Below are 21,205 nucleotides of genomic sequence, written 5' to 3'. Positions count from 1 at the left end.
CATGAGCGTGCTGAAGGGTATAGCATTTCATAGGTACTGTATTGCACATTAATCTTGATATATCATATGACTTTATATGTTTGGTTTGATGGTTGAAAAGTGAGTTAGTGATCTATATCATGTATGTTATGAGCTAGAGGAGAACATGATGCCTTCCCTTGGTGCATTGCAACAAGATCACACATATCATCCATCTCAAACCACACATTTAGAGGTTAATAACTGCGCATTGGTTATTTGGAGGGAATTGTAGAGTGCTTTAACCAGGACATAATATGTCACAGAAGATATTTTACCCTTCCCAGAACCCTTTGCAAGATGATGGTACATCACCTCATTAATACACCAAATGACACTCTTATTACTTTGTTTAGAATAGACTTCCTAAACATGGGTTGATAGTCAAGAAATAAACATATTTTGCAAGATCAGGGTGTTCATTGGCATTTTGTCACTATCGACCCATGTTGCACTAGAGAGCATATTATTACAGAAAATTGGAAGCAATGCATTGTGGGAAGTGCAAGATATCTTCTCTCAGGTTATGAGATGTTTATATGAAATCTGGGTGATATTACTGTCTGTCCCTGGATGTCTTGTGTTTCTTTGTCTGTGTGTTTGTAAACACTGGCAAATGGGGACATGCATATGAGAAATCTGTATGTAGGGGGGGATGCACAGGAACCACAATGTCCACAGTTCCTGAACGCCTTTATGCCAATGGCCCCCCGGTGTTGTCACTTCCTATTCAAACGCGTAACACATGATTGTTCCCAGAGTCAAAAATACCCCCCCTATTTTGTGCGGTTTCAAGAACATTTTCAGCATTTGTTACCCTATTTTACACAAAAATGGGTACAAGTTAGCCTTAAAAATACCCCTATTTTTTGCATTTCAAGTACACTTTAACTTTTCAAGAACACACACACAAAACACCTGTTCTGATTCATTTTCTTTTCTGAGGAGACCTCTGTTAGTCTTCTGTTGTGGAAAACAAATAACAGAAAAGTATATACATGTATACTTCAAGCAACAAGCCATGTATCATTCATGAGTATGCATGATGAGTATTTCAACATTCTCATGATTCAAAAAATGTATATTTTTTTAAAATTTCGAGTACACAGTCATCAAAAACAACCCTATTTTTTAAAGATCGCGAACATAAAGTGTTAAAAATAACCCCTTTTTTCCCGAAATTAGGAATGATCATGCTCAATGTTAAGTGACAACACCGGGAATGGCCCTTATAATAATCTTAAAGTAACAAGATCAATGTATTACTCTGCAGAAGTAAGCAGTATCATTTAAGCAAAATGACCAAAAAATGACAAAATATGACCTGAGGGCTCTGACCTGCTTTAAAACTGCAGTGATGTTTTTGACAGGGCATCAATAAATGCAAAATCTTGTGTAACACAATATGATCCAACCTGACATTCATTTAAATGAATGGACGTTCATTTAAATGGAGTTGTTATCAATCGGTAACCAATCATTCTCTCGCTCAGTACTGTTCTATCTATTGCACTTACCCACTTCTCACATCTGTCAATGGCGACACCTTCGCGAAATCTCTATTTGTACAGGGGCTTTCAGATCAAGTCAATTTTCTCAGCACAGAAAATACCAATTTGTCTTGTCTTTGGTAATTATTTAAAGTTGATTTCCCTGATAGGAAATCAAACTTAAGGAATTTTTTCTTCAAGAGGTATTTATTTTATGGCATGGTTTGTGATTTCCTCCATTGAGTGCAATGGGAAAGTGTCCCCTTAGTATCTGAGGAGCGAGATGGAACAGCCAAATATCAGCAAAAGCAACCAATGGGAAGAAGCAAGTGATGTCATGCCAACCGATAGAATGTTATTGACAAATTCCTTGCATCCTTAGCATATTCATTTGCAAAGTTGTTTGTGTAACTGCAAAAAGCATTCAAATTAAACCCTAGTTAAAATTTCCTGTTATACAGTACTTCTCCCTATCTTTCTGTAAATGGGCTATTCCAGTTGAAAACTACCCTCCCTTGAGGAATATTTTTGGGAATTCCAACCAAATTCACCCCCCCCCCCCTGGGATCCTGGGTGAGTTCTCAACTTTGGTTTGGGTAAGGATGTGTGGCTGGGACTGGACTGGATTGCCAGTGTAGGCTAATAAGATGCACTGCCCCAGATAGCTTTGATAAACAAAGCAAGAAATGGAAGAAAATCACAAGGAGAAAGGAGGGAAGGCCAATCCCAACACAATTGTACAATTTTACTCTTAGCCCTTACTTTGTAAGAAAGGAAATTGGAATTCCAATCCAAGCCCCGAGGCAAAGGCTATTGCCCAGTAATACTAATGCTTGATCAATAATCAATTCATTAACTAATAAATAAGTGATATTTTTTGACAAGAAAATATCACTTATAATGTGAATATAATATTGCTTCATGCATTATAAAATAATGTCACTCAGGCCTTGGAATAAGACCCTGGGTAAGAATAATTCATCAAGTGACCTTTCCTTCCCTTGATCCCTATGTGTGACATAAAACACCGCATAGATGTGACCTGCTCCCATCAAATGAATGTAAAGTCGCCAGTGGGGAGTTACGAGACGTTCCAACTGTTGAGTTGATGTTCTCTGTTTGAAGACACCTGTGTTGGCAGTGGTATGTACTTTGTGAATGGGAACAGAATTGAATACAGATTACAGCATATTATGTCCTCATTCACAAAGGACATAGCACTGACTATACAGGTGTCTTCAAACAAAGAACAGGACTCAACAATTGTAACGTCTTGAAACAACCAACTTGCAACTTTACGCTCATTTCGTGGGAGCAGGTTCACGTATGAAAGCCAAATGGAAGTAAATACGGCATATGTTAGAAATTGTAAATTGAGGTTTTGGTATCACAGTGAAATTTAAATCATGAAGAGTAAAATGACATCTTTATCCATCTGTAATGGAACAGTGTGGTACACTAGTTAAGGTCTTTGCCTTTGGTCCGTTAGGCCTGTGTTCAATTCCCTGCAGGACCAAAAACAAATGTAATTCCACTCTCTTCATTACAGTCAGTTCCGAACAGGGTAATAAGCCGTAAAAACCTCTCTGATTGTTGGCTAAACTTGGCATCGACCCGCTATCTATGGTGACCTGCTTGACACCAGTTCATTTGTGCAGTGCCTGGCCGAATTTTTGTCAGCATTATCGCCTAGATTTCAGCTGTCAATGCCTAGATATGCTTGACATAAAATTTCAAAATCAATAACAAAGGGCTGCAGTTACCAAAATGGATATTGTGTTTGAAATCCATGCACCCTGTCTGTAAGATATGACCTTAATTTTCCATACAAGGAACTGAATTTCAAATATGGTTACCTGAATGGGGTGACTCCATTTGAAATCCACACCCCCTGTGTAGGAGATGAAGATCATGTCTTCCATAGGGGGTGTGTGTATTTTAATTGGTATACTGCCAATTCACAAACCAGAATATATGATCTAACAGTTGTCTTATTGTTCAATATTTACATCTAATTAACTTATTTTCAGCATAATTTTATCACAAAAACTACTTAAAAGTAGCGTAGAAGTCTAATTTTGCTTTCTGTTTACGTTTACCACTACATATGAATATACATCATTATATTGTTATTAAAAGTTGCTTCAAGGAAATTCAATGTGTAGCTAATATGTGACATAATCAAGGGGAATGAGTCAGATGTTGCTTATATTGTTTTGCGATATAACCAAAAACAGTTTTCAAATTCTTTTGTTTTATATTGTTTTCAGCCATTGATAAATTGCTCATAACTCAGTATTTTGATGTCCAATTTTGATGGGGTTTGCATCAAAATGTAGCATTTGTAAACTGCCAGAAAATGATATTCTGTTGGAATATTGCTGACATACGACTCATTCTCTTTGATCATGTTGCATATATCTGCTGTCTACTGAAGATAACATGCAATAATAATGGTAGGAAATTTGAGAGATTCAAGTGGAATTCAAATAGCTGTTTGTTTTGTTTGAATGTTGTTATTGTGTAGAGTCACTTCCATGTGTATTCCTGTATGCATTTACTAATCCATTGACAGTGTAGGCATATTTTGGCAGAAAACTGAAGAAAAGGGGTGCCTAAAATAATTACAAATTACTTGATCCATCACATCTGTGGTAGACTTGCAGAATTGACCACTAATAACCATGACCGATTTTAGCCAAAATAATTTGAATTTCTACTCTATTCTTAATTAATTGTCTGACCTTTTTTCTTAAACAAACCAGGCATTAAAATAGGTGTGCTTGACTTGATTTAGTGGTGTGAAATATATAGATCAAAATACCGTGACTCATCACTATATGTGACATGATCAAGGGGAATGAGTCGCATGTCGACCCTGGTCGAAAATGAGTTTTACATATGTTTCTAAAGAGGACATTTAGAGCTTTCAGAAACAGAAAACCTCATGTCGATACGACTTTTCTTAGCGAAGTTACGTCAATTTTTCAATTGCTAAAAACAATATAAAACAAAAGAATTTGAACACTTTCTTTGCCAATATCTCAAAATCATTATTAGCGACATCCAACTCATTTCCCTTGATCGCGTCACATATGTTGACGCTGGAACCAATGTCATATGTACACACTCGGTTTCATTTCTCCTAATTGATACAGACTTTTTAACACTTAATGCCAAACTTCATTCTTGCTTTCTCATTTTTATTTATACGCCGACAGGTGCGAATTAACGGGGCCCTCGCGTTGTCTATTCCTGATCGGCGATGTTGCTATGGTGACACGGAGCAGTTCTGTATGATCTGGGGTAGCCTAACACATGCGCTGGAAGTCATTGACCAAATTGCTGATGTATCAGAGCTCAAGTACCGCGACACCCTACGGGATCAGGTGAGTACAATTTTCCCATGCTCACTTTTGTGTGTGTCTGTACTGTGTGACAAGGAAGCACATTCTGTACACGTTTTGTTGGCTTTCACCTTTACATGTTAATGCTCTGTGTGCTAGCCATAGGCTTCAACATAAAAGGTCTAAGTTTTGAGATATTTTCTGAAAATGTCAAAAGCTGTTTTAAGAACCACTGAATCAATACTAGGCTTGTTTGTACTCATTTAATGCATTTTTCATGCTGATTCCAAATATGATCATGACAATGTCTAATTCTGAATTTTTTTAATTTTTCAAAAAATTTTGAAACTTGTCATCTGCAGTTGACACCCCCGTGGAGAGAGTTAAATAATTAACCTTCTGCCTGCTTGCATACCAAGCAATCTTGACTATCCTAATAATGGTTGATGAATTATTGGGGTACTATTAGTTAGAGACTTGAAACTGGGACATGAGAATTTTAAGAAAATGACACATTTGTTTCTTGTAGGTGTTCCAAAGAAAAAGATGCATTTAATTTGTGCATTGTTTAATGGCCAAATATACTTTGAATCGCAGTCAAATCCTTTGTCGAATCAGTTGCAAATGTTAACAATAGAACTTTCAGAAAATGATTGATTTTCAATATATTTAATCTGCTACAGGATAAATATTTAAGAAATATTTTTCTTGGATATTTGATGTATGCATGATTTTAGTGAATTAGAAAAAAAGAACTTTCAAAAATGGTATGATTGATTTTTAATATATTTAATCCTCTACAGAATGAATATTTGAGAAATATTTTTCTTGGATATTTGATGTATGCATGATTTTAGTGAATTAAAAAATTCTCCGAAAGAACTTTCAAAAATGCTATGATTGATTTTCAATATATTTATTCCTCTACAGGAAAAATATTTTAGAATTAATTTTCTTGGATATTTGATGTATGCATGATTTTAGTGAATTAAAAAAATTCTCCGAAGTACTTTAAAAAATGGTATGATTGATTTTCAATATATTTAATCCTTTACAGGAAAAAAAATTTAAAATATTTTTCTTGGATATTTGATGTATATATGATTTTAGTGAATTAAAAAAATTCTCCCAAATGCAAAATCTGGGTCGGTCGGGCCCGTAACAAGGTTTTATTTTTTTGTCACCTTATACCATTATTTTAGTTTGACAGACATACAGTAATAATCACAGAGATATGAATAATCAGGTACAAAATATTCCCCACCATGAGCAGCATGCAAAAATGGCCAAGTCAGGATTATTTCTTCATGTGGGCTATTCCAATTAAGATTTTGGAAATATCTTCCATTATTATGTTTTGATGAATCCAAGTGTGTGAAAATATTGGGAGCCGACACATAATAATGATAAAATTGGATGCTTTACACCCAATATTTATTGGTCTCACTATGAGTTTTAAAATATTGAACTCGACTACGTCTCGTCCAATATTTTAAAACTCATAGCTCGACCAATAAATATGGGCTCACTCGATCCAATTTTATATCAAAGTGGGAGTATGTTTTTCAAATGTAATTGGCCAGGGTTAGTTATTGTGAAACCTATACTCCCTCTGTATTATGGCTTTGCCTATATCTTCCACAACTGGAGTGAGTATTTCAAATAGAAGTTTCTCAACTGTCTATTCAATTCGAAACTTACACTCCCCCTGTGGAAGACTTTAGCTAAATCTTCCACAGGGGTAGTGTGGATTTTAAATGGAATTGTCCAATGTAACACAAAAGTAGGGTTAGGATTAGTTTACACAAAATAATTTCATGAAGGATTGACCCATGTTTCCAATCTCTCTGTATTTCATTATGAGGCAGCTATCCTGGGCAGCTATTGAGGCAGCTATTGTATGTTTACACATACAAACCTGTCCTTTAGTATCTAGGTAATATGTTATGACAGCCTGGGGGCTTCATGCAACTGCGCAGAAATGTCATCTTCTGACGAGACGAAAAGATCAATTTCCACAAAACGTGAGCAAAAAAGCAATCTAAATTTCAATTGTAAGTTAGGAAATGGCATTAAGGCAAGAATTAGAACTAATAAACCTGTTGCTTTCATATTGGAATAGTAGTTCTTGAGATAGTATTGATGAACATTTTTACCAAACTTAACTTTTTATTAGAAATTCCAGCTCAAGGCAAAATATAGATGTTATTTTATTTGACGACATCTGAAAGCTGTTTTGAAAGTGTGATGAGCATTTAACTTAATATACCGTTGAAAATTGTGTAATACGAAACTCATTTACATTTATTAGTGAACATTTTTAAAGTGTACCATAACCCTAACATACCAAATTATGCCACTTAAGGTACTTTATGGTCAATTTGTGAAAATGGCAAGTGATAGCTAAAAGCAGGTTTTTACGAGCTTGGTGGTGAAAATTCTCATTGCGTGGTGGAAATTTCGGTCCGCGATCAATAAAGTTGGATTTTGTTCAACTTTATCACATTGCGCTGCGATATAGCAGCCGTGCACAGTTGTGATTGGCTGCTGGAAAATCAAGGTCGGCAGAATGACCATAAAAGGAGATGTAGACCCCACATTAAAACATTGCATCATCGCGTGATGAAATTGAAATGTACATTTTAATTTCATTGCATGATGCTGCGAAGCATCGCATCATCGCATTGGGCTGCGATGTGGAGTCAGAATCGAACTTAAGAGATGGATCTTGTGTAAGATTTCATCATCATCATCAGGTGGCTGTGGAACAGATGACTACAAGCGTTTTCCAACTGTCGCAATCTTGGGCTAGTAAAATTTTGTTTGGCTGCAGCATCCCTTCATTATCTCCCAGGAGGTGCTGGACATACTGCAAGTATACGCTGTGCACAGTCGTCCTGGTTTCCTCTTACCTTGTGGTGGAATATAAAAGGCATGTTCTTTCACAGGCTCATAAAAAAAATTAAAAAATTAAATAAAAAAAAGGAAAATTCAAAAATTTATGTAAGATTCTGAAAACATAGGCTAATACTGATAAAATTGGATTTTTTTTTTTAACCAATACTACAAATATTTTGGTTTTGCTGTGAGTTTTAAAGTATTGGACTCGACTATGTCTCACCCAATATTTTAAACTCATACCTTGAGCAATCAATTTGTAGTATTGGGTTCAAATCATCCAATTTTAAATGAAACTTAGGCCATAGCTGCACTACCATGTAATAGTTGTGTTCCAGGTCACATTAAGGTAAAAGTAATTTGAGGTCAACTTGTAATATAGGCTGAAAATGGGGGGGAAATGTCTCATATCTTCCACAGCGACTACGCCTGGTAAATAATTATATTGTACAGGCAGGGAAACTAAATCAGTACACATGTATCTGCTATATGCAAGCCGATATACATGTATTGATTTTCAGATGATGAGATCTTTAGATACCGGGGTAGAAAATTATGAATATCTCCCGTCATTTTTGGTTTCAAAAGAAACCAATTGTAAGGCTTGCACTTGAATATATGTGTTGAAAGAAAATGATAATCTTATGTGAGCGTATTGATCTTCAACCGTGCATTTTGAAATCAAAAACTGACAAAAATTCAGATTTGATATGTGCAAAACAAATTACAGCTGCCCTGATTCGTAAACACTTGGTTTATGGAACATAAAACACAGTACTGGAGCAGTGTAGACCACTGGTGGAGGCAGTTTAAGGCAGATGACGTACCAGGCTCACTGACCTCTACAGAGGTCAACTGTCAATATCCTTAGTCGGAGGTCCCTCGGCCCATAGTCTCAAAACTATTATACAGGTCGGAACAAAATGGCCATGCTTGGCTGTTGAAGATCTAGGGGATTCTATCTACCATTATGGCAATTTCTGCCATGAAGATATCGGGTGATGACACTGTGTCTTCGGATGACCTATCTGGGATCGCCATCCCTATTTTTAGTGTACTGTGAGGGAGCTCCTTAATACATGTACAGTGTTTCACTCTTGATCTACCTATCTCTTCCTTCAATGCTCTTGAGATATTGGTTTTCTTGACTCTGAAATTGTTGTAAATAAATTAAGTGTAAGGAGATAGTTCTTTCTGACCATATTTCAGATTGAAAATTTTAAACTGCGTAACTCATATACCAGTCATAAATAGCACAAAATGTATGCAACAGTTATAGACAAGATCTCATAATTTATGCATAGGAGTAATACAATATGCAGGTAGGATGTATGTAACCACATGGGCTTTTACACTTGTGTTTATGTAACACTGGCGTCCATCTCACAAGTCCTGTGACGGTGCAGTAGAATGTAATAGCTGCCTTTTGTAAAACACCTATTGTTTGCAGCACAATCCCCTCATCATGCCCGTTGTAAAGTGTTGATGTTCTGTATACTTTCCTGATGGCCACTAAGCTAACCTCAAGATATCACCTTTACATGTAGTTGGGCGTTTTTTCTAATGTTATTGGATAAAAGTAAACATTTACTGAAATGTTGCAAATGGCAGCTATTGCATTCTACTGCACTTACGATAGTGTTGCACTCTGCCAACGATATGACACTTTGGTTGTTGCTTCAGTTTAGTTGAATATGTTATCTGTGATTATTTATTCATGACTTGAGTCTAGATCTTATGAAATCGTGAATGGGCTGTACTTTGATAACACTAATTTTTTATAATAATTTTTTTGATGCAGGTCAGTAATGTATTTTTTTAAATAAACAAAAGTTTGGCACATTATAATGCTCTCAAGCTCATTCTGTGGCTCTGTCTAGCTTAGCTATATGCTTGGGAATAACTTCTCAACCAAATCAGGCCCCAACCCTAATTCTATCCGAAACCCATATCCTAAATAACCTTTCCTGAACATGTGTAAATCCTGATTATTCTTCTCCAGAGTTGGTAATTTGAATACAAGTTTGATGTGAGGAGACGCCAGTGACATCGCCATGGGGCAAAAGCTGCCCCCTATGTCTTGCCCCTCTCTTCCCCTTGGATGCTGGCTGCCCTGATATTTAAGATTTTTATTTTGTACTGTGGAGCTTATTTTTGAGCAATTTCATCAAACTTTCTTGATATTTGCCTTTCTCCCACTCGTACCCTTTGCTCACTTTTGAAAAAGTCCTTACTATGAAACTGGGAGCCTCTACTTTGTGCCCACTCTCATATTAGAGATACTAGTCAAGATAGGCATGCAACATATGCAACAGTCATATATGAGACGTTATACATTATACATACAAGAGTACTGCCATCTTACATGTGGGATGTATGTAACCACATGGGTTTTACACTTGTAACATTGACATCCTCACAAGTCCTGTGTGACAGTGAACTCCTGATACCAGAAAAATACAGCACTAACTTTTTGGAATAAAAGAAATAAACATTGTCTTGTTTTGCCAAATGAAACATACTCACATATTGGTGGGGGCCTGCTCCGAATGCAAAAGGCTGAAGGGGTGTGTGCGGGAGGGGTGTGGCGCGGAAGCTTTTGAAATGCATTTTTTTTACATGAATTCTATGTTACATTTTGAATTATTCCCAACCTTAAAATTATTAATTTTATCCTAAATTTTCTAATTTTACCTCAGATTATTGGGGTGGGGGGCCTAAGGTACTTTGGCCCCTGACCAAAATTATTGAGGGGCCTCTGTATAGCTAAATGCTAATCCTTTTTAGAATTTTTGCAATTTGAGGTAATTTGAGTAGTCACAAAGTTCTCACAATTCTGACTGACCTACCCCAACTTTGGAGATCTAATGGCAATACAAACTTTTTTATTTACACATGAATTAAAATCATGGCATTTGGAGTCAAACCGCAGCACATGACGTCCTTGGTCATGAGTTAAGTGTTTAGCAAGCATCGTTTCCGTAGCCCAACTGTAATGTACTGTTAAGTGCTTTTAACCCTTTTTGTAAATGGAAATCAGGTAATCTGTACTGTACTTTAGAAAAAGTCAAAGTTGTTTATTTGCAATATTGACTGATGTTCCGCATACATAGAAAAACAAGTGTGGGCAGAGATTGGGCTGGGCTATTCCAGTTGAAATCCATACACCCTCTATGGAAGAAATGACCTTAATCTCCCCTCAGAGGGGGTGTAGATTTTAAATGGAGCCCATTCAGGTAACCTTATTTAAAATTTACCATCCCTGTGTGGAAGGTTATTAATAAAGGTCATGTATTCCACAGGGGGTGTGGATTTCAACTGGAATATCCCTTTTGATGTACTTGTTGAATCTGCTTTTGACAAATAGAAAGTATTTATTGACCTTAGCGATAAATCCCATAAGCGGGGAGGGCGGGTTAGTGTAGTGGTCTTCTCACTCGCTTCTCACCACTGTGGCCCGGGTTCAATTCCCCGCGGAGCCACATGTGAGTTTGGTTGCCGATCCATGCTCGTCCCTCTTGAGGTTTTTCTCCGGTGCTCGGTTTTCCTCCTGCATCTAAAATCGGACCTCTTCCCATATCCCTGTCCCGTCATATCTGGATGGCGTCCCTTAAATTTAGTAGCCTCTGAGCACTATTGGGATTAGCCTGGCTTCGGCCGAATGTTATAAATAAATATAAATAAATAAGCCTTTGCGAGTACACATGAGATATCACCCTGACTTGCAATGTGCAGTAACGTTTGATAAACAATGTGCGCATCACTGCAGATCGGCGTGATGTAAAATGACGACATCTGAGATGTACTCGCAAAGGCTTACAGGACTTACCGAAAAGATCAATTGAACAAAAAGTTATGACCATCTCTTCTCTGATTCTGAGTCAAAGCCAATTGCATTGTTAATCATGAAATGTTCATGTGCATGAAAATTCTGCAAGTGACATGGATTCGCAAAATTTTATGCTCACAAATATATCACATTACATTCGCTACCTGAAAAGAATTGATCAAAAAATTGAATTCCCTCCTGAGGTTAGTATCTGTCAATAATAGAATTAACTAGATCACCAAGCTGTCATTATGGCTAGAGGCAGTTTATAACACAAATTGGTCAATGAGTTACATTAAAATGACCTTGTGTGGTATTTAATTCCCAAAAAGTGTGTTTTGCCTGAGGCAATTTGTGGTTAAATGTTGATCCCTCACTACAAGAGTTATTACCGTCGTTTGGTTGAATAAGGAGGTGAGACATGATCAATTCTCTTCAGGCAGTGAAACCTAATGAATTTGACAAAAATCACATTCCACAAAAATGATAGTCATTTTCAAATTGTGACAATTGGATGCTACAAACATATTGTGCTTCCTGTGTCTCCCTCTCCCAATTCCCCCTCCATTTCTTTTTTCTATCATCCCTCTGTCTTCCCTCTTTCCCCCATTTCTCTTTTCTCTCATCCCTCTGTCTTCCCTCTTTCCCCATTTCTCTTTTCTCTCATCCTCTGTCTTCCCTCTTTCCCCATTTCTTTTTTCTCTCATCCCTCTATCTTCCCTCTTTCCCCCATTTCTCTTTTCTCTCATCCCTCTGTCGTCCCTCTTTCCCCCATTTCTCTTTTCTCTCATCCCTCTATCTTCCCTCTTTCCCCATTTCTCTTTTCTCTCATCCCTCTGTCGTCCCTCTTTCCCTCTTTCCCCCATTTCTCTTTTCTCTCATCCCTCTGTCTTCCCTCTTCCCCCCAGTTCTTTTTTCTCTCATCCCCTATATCTTCCCTTTTTCCCCATTTCTCTTTTCTCTCATCCTCTGTCGTCCCTCTTTCCCCATTTCTCTTTTCTCTCATCCCTCTGTCTTCCCTCTTTCCCCCGTTTCTCTTTTCTCTCATCCCTCTATCTTCCCTCTTTCCCCCATTTCTCTTTTCTCTCATCCCTCTATCTTCCCTCTTTCCCCCATTTCTCTTTTCTCTCATCCCTCTGTCTTCCCTCTTTCCCCCATTTCTCTTTTCTCTCATCCCTCTATCTTCCCCATTTCTCTTTTCTCTCATCCCTCTATCTTCCCTCTTTCCCCCATTTCTCTTTTCTCTCATCCCTCTGTCTTCCCTCTTTCCCCCATTTCTCTTTTCTCTCATCCCTCTGTCTTCCCTCTTTCCCCCATTTCTCTTTTCTCTCATCCCTCTATCTTCCCTCTTTCCCCCATTTCTCTTTTCTCTCATCCCTCTATCTTCCTTCCCTCTTTCCCCCATTTCTCTTTTCTCTCATCCCTCTGTCTTCCCTCCCTCTGTCTTCCCTCTTTCCCCCATTTCTCTTTTCTCTCATCCCTCTGTCTTCCCTCTTTCCCCCATTTCTCTTTTCTCTCATCCCTCTATCTTCCCTCTTTCCCCCATTTCTCTTTTCTCTCATCCCTCTATCTTCCCTCTTTCCCCCATTTCTCTTTTCTCTCATCCCTCTATCTTCCCTCTTTCCCCCCTCTCTTTTCTCTCTCTCTCTCTCTCTCTCTCTCTCTCTTGCTTTCTGTCCCCATTACTTTGAAAGTGAGAGACCCTGTACCCCATAGAATATACAGGGAAGAAATATTTTTAAATGATAGAGTTGCCCAATTTTTGCCCTTTTTTACATCCACGCTTCATTTTTGCTTGAAAACAAAATTATCGTGGATTGTTTTTGCATAGTGGGATGTCACCACTATTCTGGTTTCTATACTTTGCTCCTAGTTTCACAGTGTATGTTTCAGACCATTTATAAATGCAGGTTTTAAAGTGAGTTCTTCACAACATCCCGACTTAGTCCCCACAAATGAAAAGCCAGCAAATGGACCCACTTTATGGTTTTGTGGGTGTTGTCTCCTTCACCCTCTCTCTCAGCTCTTCTCTCTCTCCGTCATTATGGCATTTATCATATAATGCTCATTCCTATATTTATTCAGTGGCAGCACCACAGTTGGAACTTCCCCCACCCCAGTTTCCCCCAGTAAAAACCCGAAATTATGAAAATTGTAACTTTTTGCAGCAATTTTTGCACCCCCCCAAAAAAATGTCCTATTGCTGCCACTGACTTTACTATAAGATGACATGCTGCATTCTCAAGAGACTTTAGGCTTTTACTTATGACCACCACGCAAAGAAACAAAAACTGAGGGATAAGGCATTTCAAAAGAACATCGTCAGTGCCACATCACCAGTATACCACAGCTTCCTTCTATCATACATCATACGCACACCGCTACACACATCATTGGAACATGCATTTTGAAAAGCAAATAACATGAGACATTGGAAACTTAAAACCAAACCTGTTAAGTGGTTTTTTCAAATGTTCCTTTCCGGTTCTCCCATCATCATACGTAGTGAATATATCCTGGAGAGCGAGGATTAAAAGCCATTATGTCTCCAAGGGATGTTCGCTTTGGTTTGAAGTCCTTTTAAGTTTATATAAAGACCATGTTATGTACTCTTGCTGTAATCCTGTCAACAACAACAGAGAAAATGCCTGTTTGTATTTGCTTAAAAATAAGTTTTGCCAACTTTCGATTGTATTGGTTAATCATTTCTAGCTTGCATCCTGCCCAACTATACATAGGCAGTGGAAGCAGAGGGGACACATCCCCCTCCTAAAAATCCTAATAACTTATGAGATCTTTGTCTAGTGTAAACCCATTGATATGGTAATTAATCCTGTTTTATCACTACTTCTATGGCGAATAGTGTATTTGGTTTGTAATTTGTTCAGCTTATAATAAGTTATTCTGTTTCTCTTTGCTGTGTGGGTCAATATGAATGAAATAATGCACACAAAAATTCACTTTAGTTCACACCAGTCATGCATTACACAAAGCGCAATTAACATTGGTCCTGCATCCCAACTGGAAGCACACCATTGCATTCTATCCAGAGGATGATTTAAGCATTACCCAACACTCCACTGGGATCAACTTGCGGTTAGCACAGCTGTGTGAGTGAACATGACACCACTGCTTGCCCACTGCATAGACGTATATGGTTAAATTTGAATTTGAACTGATATATTTACATTAAAAACACATTCAAAATGTTGGTCGATTTCACATTTTATGTTATCTACAGAAGGTGTGAATTATCCTTTGTGCATACATCACTTTTGTTCTAAAATCGACCAAGTAATAATGACACGCACAATTCTTAAACAACATCTTTTGAACAGAATTCAATGGGATTTGAAAAGTAAAGTGGCAGTTGAAACTCTAGTGATAACACTTTTACAGTGCATGATGGGGCTTCCTTAAATCATCCTCTGCATTCTATCCATGATGTGATTAGTCTTGATTCTTTTTTTTTGCCAATTATAATCCAAACAAAGTTTACTCAGGTATCTATCAAGTATTTGTAAGGCAGCCTTACAGAAGTGGACAAAAACAAGATACTTCAAAACTGTCAAATTATTAAGTAATGGAAATGTGATAGAAGTAAGTATCCTAAGGATTCTAAAACACCATCCACATCATCACTGGGGACTAACACTAATGCAAAATGTCACAATTTGTGTCAGTAAACTGGTATGGGCAAGTGTTAAGACATGACTTCAAGGATCAATGTTCAGCGGTGTTATCCACCAATACTGAACCACACACTATGGACCACAATGGCCTCATCCCAATGGCATAGTTGAATCCAGTATTGAATCCAGTGAGTTTCCTTTTTCACTTTATGTATTTACATGCAGGCATACAATTTTCCAAACTTTAAAAACATAAACATCTCATTTTGAAAAGCTTGTGGGTGAAACACCATTTTTTAAAAAATTTTGTGAATATTTTGCTGTCCAACATTCTCTATAATTGTCTGAAAATGAACGAAAATGTTCTTGAAAATTTGGATTTTCAGCATAAAGTGTAGTTTACTGATCACTTGTATTATTTTTAGGAAAGCCAAGAACATGGCCAGCGATCCATATTTTGGCAGGACGATCACAAACTTGGACAACCTGAGAAATGACTCGAGCAGAACTGGTACTGCATATTTTCATGTGACCAATGGTTAAATTACATAGTTGGTCAATCTGGATCACTGCTAAATTGAACGAGGCCACCATTGTCTGACCTGTACTATGAAATACAAATACATACATATGATAGTGTATCCATTTTTTTGAAAATCTGAAACAGAATCTTCCCTTAAATTAGGATGGCTGCTAATCCAAAACACGGGCACTCTCTATATTTAAATATCTCAACACAGTCATAGACCTGGTTTCATGACAGGATTAATCCAATTAAGCCTATGTTCATGGCACTTGGGATTCAAAACAAAGACACATGTTATTTATATTGTATTTAAAATGGATCACTGATTGTGCTATATGATATTAAAGGGGATGGACCGATTATTTCATCTTGCATTTCCTCTCTTTTATTGACGCCCACCAGGTAGCAGTAAAACAATTTGTTTCCAGGTTATATTGCTCCAGGGGTTTCGATATCACAAGCAGTAACATTTTTGTTCACACCGTCAAGGAAAAGAGATCTAAAGAAAAAGCATTTTGCAGGTATTGGGAAAGGTGGTATCTCTGACGATCGGATATCAGGGCCGCATTCTGTGAGGTAGTGGAAGCCCTCTAATGCTACAAATTTTGGAAGGGAAAAGGAAAGAGGCTGTCAGAAGAAAACAATAGTCTGACAACATCAGAGAACAGTCAGTACTCGTTTACATTCAAGCCAAGAGACTTTATCACAGAACAGGACAAAATGGGGAAAAAGACAAGGAGGGGCATAGATGTGGTCTCAAATTGTTTGATGTGGTGGTGGCATCAAGGCAAGGCATGGAACAACAGTGGCAATCTAAAAATAGATCATATCAATGTCACTCTCCAGAAATATAACATTACTTTACTGAAACTGTAGCCTCAAAGATGCTCGTTTGTAGAGTATAACATGAATATCTTAACCCCATGAGAACTACCTCCTGATTGGCCAAAAACAAGTTTTCATTATCAATTTGACCAATCAGCAACATTGTTAGAATAATTTCACCATGCAAAAAAAATGGGGTGAATATTTGCAAAGCTCCATTCTGATTGGTGATTAAAGTGAAAATATCATGTAATTGATCAATCAGAAGCAATGTTAGATTGGCAGGTAGTGCTCAATGGGTTAATCATGATTGATGCACTTCAATATCACAGGGAAGATTGGCTGATGATAGGTAATAACTATTGAAGGCCCTACATGAATTGATTGCATCAAAAATACTTGACGATTTCAGGAAATATACTTCACTGATATGGCATAGACTCTATATGTCTATGCCCTGCGGACCCTATCTCTTAATAATATTTGTGGTGACTTGCGGCTGTTGTGAACAAAGTGTAAATTGGCTAGAATTTTTGACATTTTGAGTTGCTGGCCCTTTTCCTGATAAGATATATGTGTTGCATACACAGGTTTGAACTTTTCACCATATAATAACCAGTAATAAAAGTCTACTGACCAATCTTGTGGGCTATCTGCTGAAGATATTGTGAACAAAACATGTTGGTGATGTGAGGTTTTTGCTATCTACTGAAGATAGCATAATCTAAACAAGTTAGTAATATCAACTTGTATGCTATCTACTGAAGATAGCATAATCTAAACAAGTTAGTAATATCAACTTGTATGCTATCTACTGAAGATAGCGTAATCTAAACAAGTTAGTAATATCAACTTGTATGCTATCTACTGAAGATAGCATAATCTAAACAAGTTAGTAATATCAACTTGTATGCTATCTACTGAAGATAGCATAATCTAAACAAGTTAGTAATATCAACTTGTATGCTATCTACTGAAGATAGCGTAATCTAAACAAGTTAGTAATATCAACTTGTATGCTATCTACTGAAGATAGCATAATCTAAACAAGTTAGTAATATCAACTTGTATGCTATCTACTGAAGATAGCGTAAGCAAAACAATTTAGTGATATCAACTTGTATGCTATCTACTGAAGATAGCGTAAGCAAAACAATTTAGTCATATCAACTTGTATGCTATCTACTGAAGATAGCGTAAGCAAAACAATTTAGTGATATCAACTTGTATGCTATCTACTGAAGATAGCGTAAGCAAAACAATTTAGTCATATCAACTTGTATGCTATCTACTGAAGATAGCGTAAGCAAAACAATTTAGTCATATCAACTTGTATGCTATCTACTGAAGATAGCGTAAGCAAAACAATTTAGTGATATCAACTTGTATGCTATCTACTGAAGATAAGCGTAAGCAAAACAATTTAGTCATATCAACTTGTATGCTATCTACTGAAGATAGCGTAAGCAAAACAATTTAGTCATATCAACTTGTATGCTATCTACTGAAGATAGCGTAAGCAAAACAATTTAGTGATATCAACTTGTATGCTATCTACTGAAGATAGCGTAAGCAAAACAATTTAGTCATATAAACTTGTATGCTATCTACTGAAGATAGCGTAAGCAAAACAATTTAGTCATATCAACTTGTATGCTATCTACTGAAGATAGCATAAGCAAAACAATTTAGTGATATCAACTTGTATGCTATCTACTAAAGATAGTGTGAGCAAAACAATTTATTGATGTCATCTTGTAATGTCTGTGTGATTTTCTGACACTTATCTTCCACTTATTAACTGATTTTAGTTTTTGTGCTGCCTGTTGGTAATGATTGGGTCTAATTATAAATGAAGTGCATCACTCATTAATATTTTCAACCACTTATTGTACTAGCTGTTTTGTTCAACTTCAACAATACTCTTGAATCTGAAGTATGAAGCTAAATAAAGCACAGGCAAAGTTATAAAGCAACACTTGATATGTGCTTTATATATTATAGGTGATGCGATCAAGCAAAATCAGTCGGAACTCGGAAATATTAAATTTTCAGTTTCTTATAGGATATTAAAAAGCATTAAAAAATCTGGATTTTGGAGAAAACACGATTGAAATTGAACAACCAGTTCCAAATATATGAGCAATCAAAGAGTTCCCAAAACAAAAGGAAACAAAAGGAAATATTTCCTTTGTTTGGCTATATCTCAAAATCGATATTTCCGAGTTCCGACTGATTTTACTTGATGGCATCACATATGATGTTCTGTCATATTATTTGCTAAGCTCTTTTCACACATTATTAGCAGAGCTGACAACTACCAGGAAAACACAGAGGCAAAACAGATTGCTTGTCCCACAAATGTCACAACTGACATCCATCTACTGTTTCTGGAAAACAGGAGTTGACTTTGACAGGGTTTTTCCCACATTGTGCTAGTGTCTGGTTTATCCTTAGTGTAAGAGAGCACCAAATACTAATAGGATTAGAGTTAGGGTTAAGGTTAGGATTTTGGGTTAGGGTAAGGGTTAGGATTAGGGTTAGGATTAGAGTTGGGATTTGTTTGGTATTCTCTTACATGAATGAGACACCTAGTGTCTTAAGAGTTAGAAAATCTTATAGTGATTGAGATTTTGAAGATGATCCCATAGAAACACCATGTTCTCTTATACCATGTATAATTAAGGTAGCTGTTCCCCTCATTCATTTAGCCCAATTTTTGTATCAGCATTTTTTCTGATTTCAGGATTTTTTGTAGCCAAAATGTATACGCTATTTTATTATTATTATTATTTTCAACCCATTTTGGGGGTACTTTAGCCTAATTTTATGCTGTTTTTCAGGATTTTCTACTACTTTCAGGGTATTTAAATCACACACCCTGGTCCATTCTGGGTTGCAACACATGGATACTGAAGCTATTGGCTCTAGATTGTGGATCTCTTATAGTAGGTAAAGATAACATGGGAAACACTAGAAAAAGTTCATATCAGATTCAGTACAACCTTGAATTTAAGTATGTCTGGGTGGTTTTGTCTCACTTTGTCAGTGGTCCATTTCTCGTTTCCTTTGAACTCCTGTATGGTATTCCAACCCATTTGTAAATAACCCACAGCCCTAACACCAGTCAGAATTAATAGGTAAATTTTCACGGGAAAATTTTCTGGACACGTGACACCCATGGGCGCAGACATATTAGCATTATGAAATGTGACCCCGAGCACAGCAGGTGTTCTTCCAATGTATTTGAATAGGAAGAATTCCTCCTTTGATGCAAAATAAGTTACTTATCGCAAGTTAATAATATTATGGTAAGAGTTTCCGTGAGATAAATATTTTTTTCCGTAGATAGATATTTTTGAAATTACGTTTTGATGATATTGTGAAGAAATTAAGATAACATAATATTCAATTAATTTGCAATGCGCAAATTTCTATAAAAATTGCGGTCAAAAATACTATTCCAATTCAAAATTACTAAGACTTGAATAGCGAGGTCACCGCCGGGGGTCAGAGATCAGGCTCGAGGTTACACTCACATTGATACGCATTAGTCATGTGTCCAGAAAATTTTCCTGTGAAAATTTACCTATTAATGTTCAGTAAACATTCATGCTAGATGATTGCAATGTTTTCAAGGACATTTTGCTATGTGACTGCAAGAACATTGTTTATGAAGAAGAACATTGAATTGCTGCTTTTATTGTTTGTTTATTTATTTCTTATTTAACCTGGGGTGACCAGTCAATGCACTGGCACTGCTCTCCCTTGGTTCCCAGGTGTATACTCTTAATGGGAGGAACATAACTGAAAAACAAATACAATTATTTTTACTCAACAAATGGTTAAGTTTACTTGATAATCTACATCTGTGTTATAGACAAGGATTATCACCAGTACAACAAGTGGATAATATCTTAAGCCGATATGTGCCCATATCAACATGGATATACATGATATAAAAACGGTCAGTCAGTCGGTCAGTCAGTCCAGCGGGCTTGAGGCTTATCATGTTAAAGACCAGTAGTGTAAATCTGTATTCCTCTTGGGAAAGTATTTCTTGGAGACCAGAGAGTGTTAATATCGTAAGTGTAGAGTTTTGTGTTATGTGGCTTTGACATGATGTATGAAACAGGAAGATATGACCCCAGGGAATAGGCAGTGGACAATGATATACATGTAGATGGCTGCTATCTAAAGTCTGCACAAAAAGTAACTCAGCTGTTATAAATATGCCTATAGATTCAGAACTAATAATTGTTTTCACAATATTTCAACATAGAGAGAAGGATGATTTATATTCACACATTTTGAGACCCCATTCGTCAAATGTCGTTCAATATTAACAACACAGTAGTGCTTTTACAGAAAAATACCCGAGTTTAAAAGTTGCAGTTTACAGCGATCAATGGTTATAATGCCAGCACTGTAACACGTAAAGTCCACCATTATCTTCGCGCTTACTTCAAATCAATACAAATAACTGCAACTTTTAAATTGGGGTATTTTTCTTTCAAAACACTGCTGTATTGTCAATATTGAACAAAATTGGACAAATAGGGTATGAAAATGCGCGTAAAGAGATCATCCTTCTTTTTATGTTGAAATATTGTGAAAACAATTATTAGTTCTGAATCTAT

The 21,205-nt window shown here is 36.7% G+C and overlaps 1 protein-coding gene across 3 annotated transcripts in view; it reads left to right on the top strand.

The window, feature by feature from the left end:
- LOC140164243 (HEAT repeat-containing protein 6-like) overlaps positions 1-21,205 on the top strand; it is a 386,072-nt gene that overhangs the window by 303,910 nt on the left and 60,957 nt on the right. For all 3 annotated transcript variants that reach the window (XM_072187509.1, XM_072187510.1, XM_072187511.1), the window contains one exon: positions 4,730-4,897. In XM_072187509.1, coding sequence (XP_072043610.1) covers positions 4,730-4,897 — 168 coding nt within the window. The remainder of the gene's footprint in view (positions 1-4,729; positions 4,898-21,205) is intronic.

The sequence above is a fragment of the Amphiura filiformis genome, chromosome 11 (assembly GCF_039555335.1).
Source record: "Amphiura filiformis chromosome 11, Afil_fr2py, whole genome shotgun sequence".
NCBI lineage: Eukaryota > Metazoa > Echinodermata > Ophiuroidea > Amphilepidida > Amphiuridae > Amphiura > Amphiura filiformis.
This window is presented reverse-complemented; position numbering and strand designations above follow the sequence as displayed.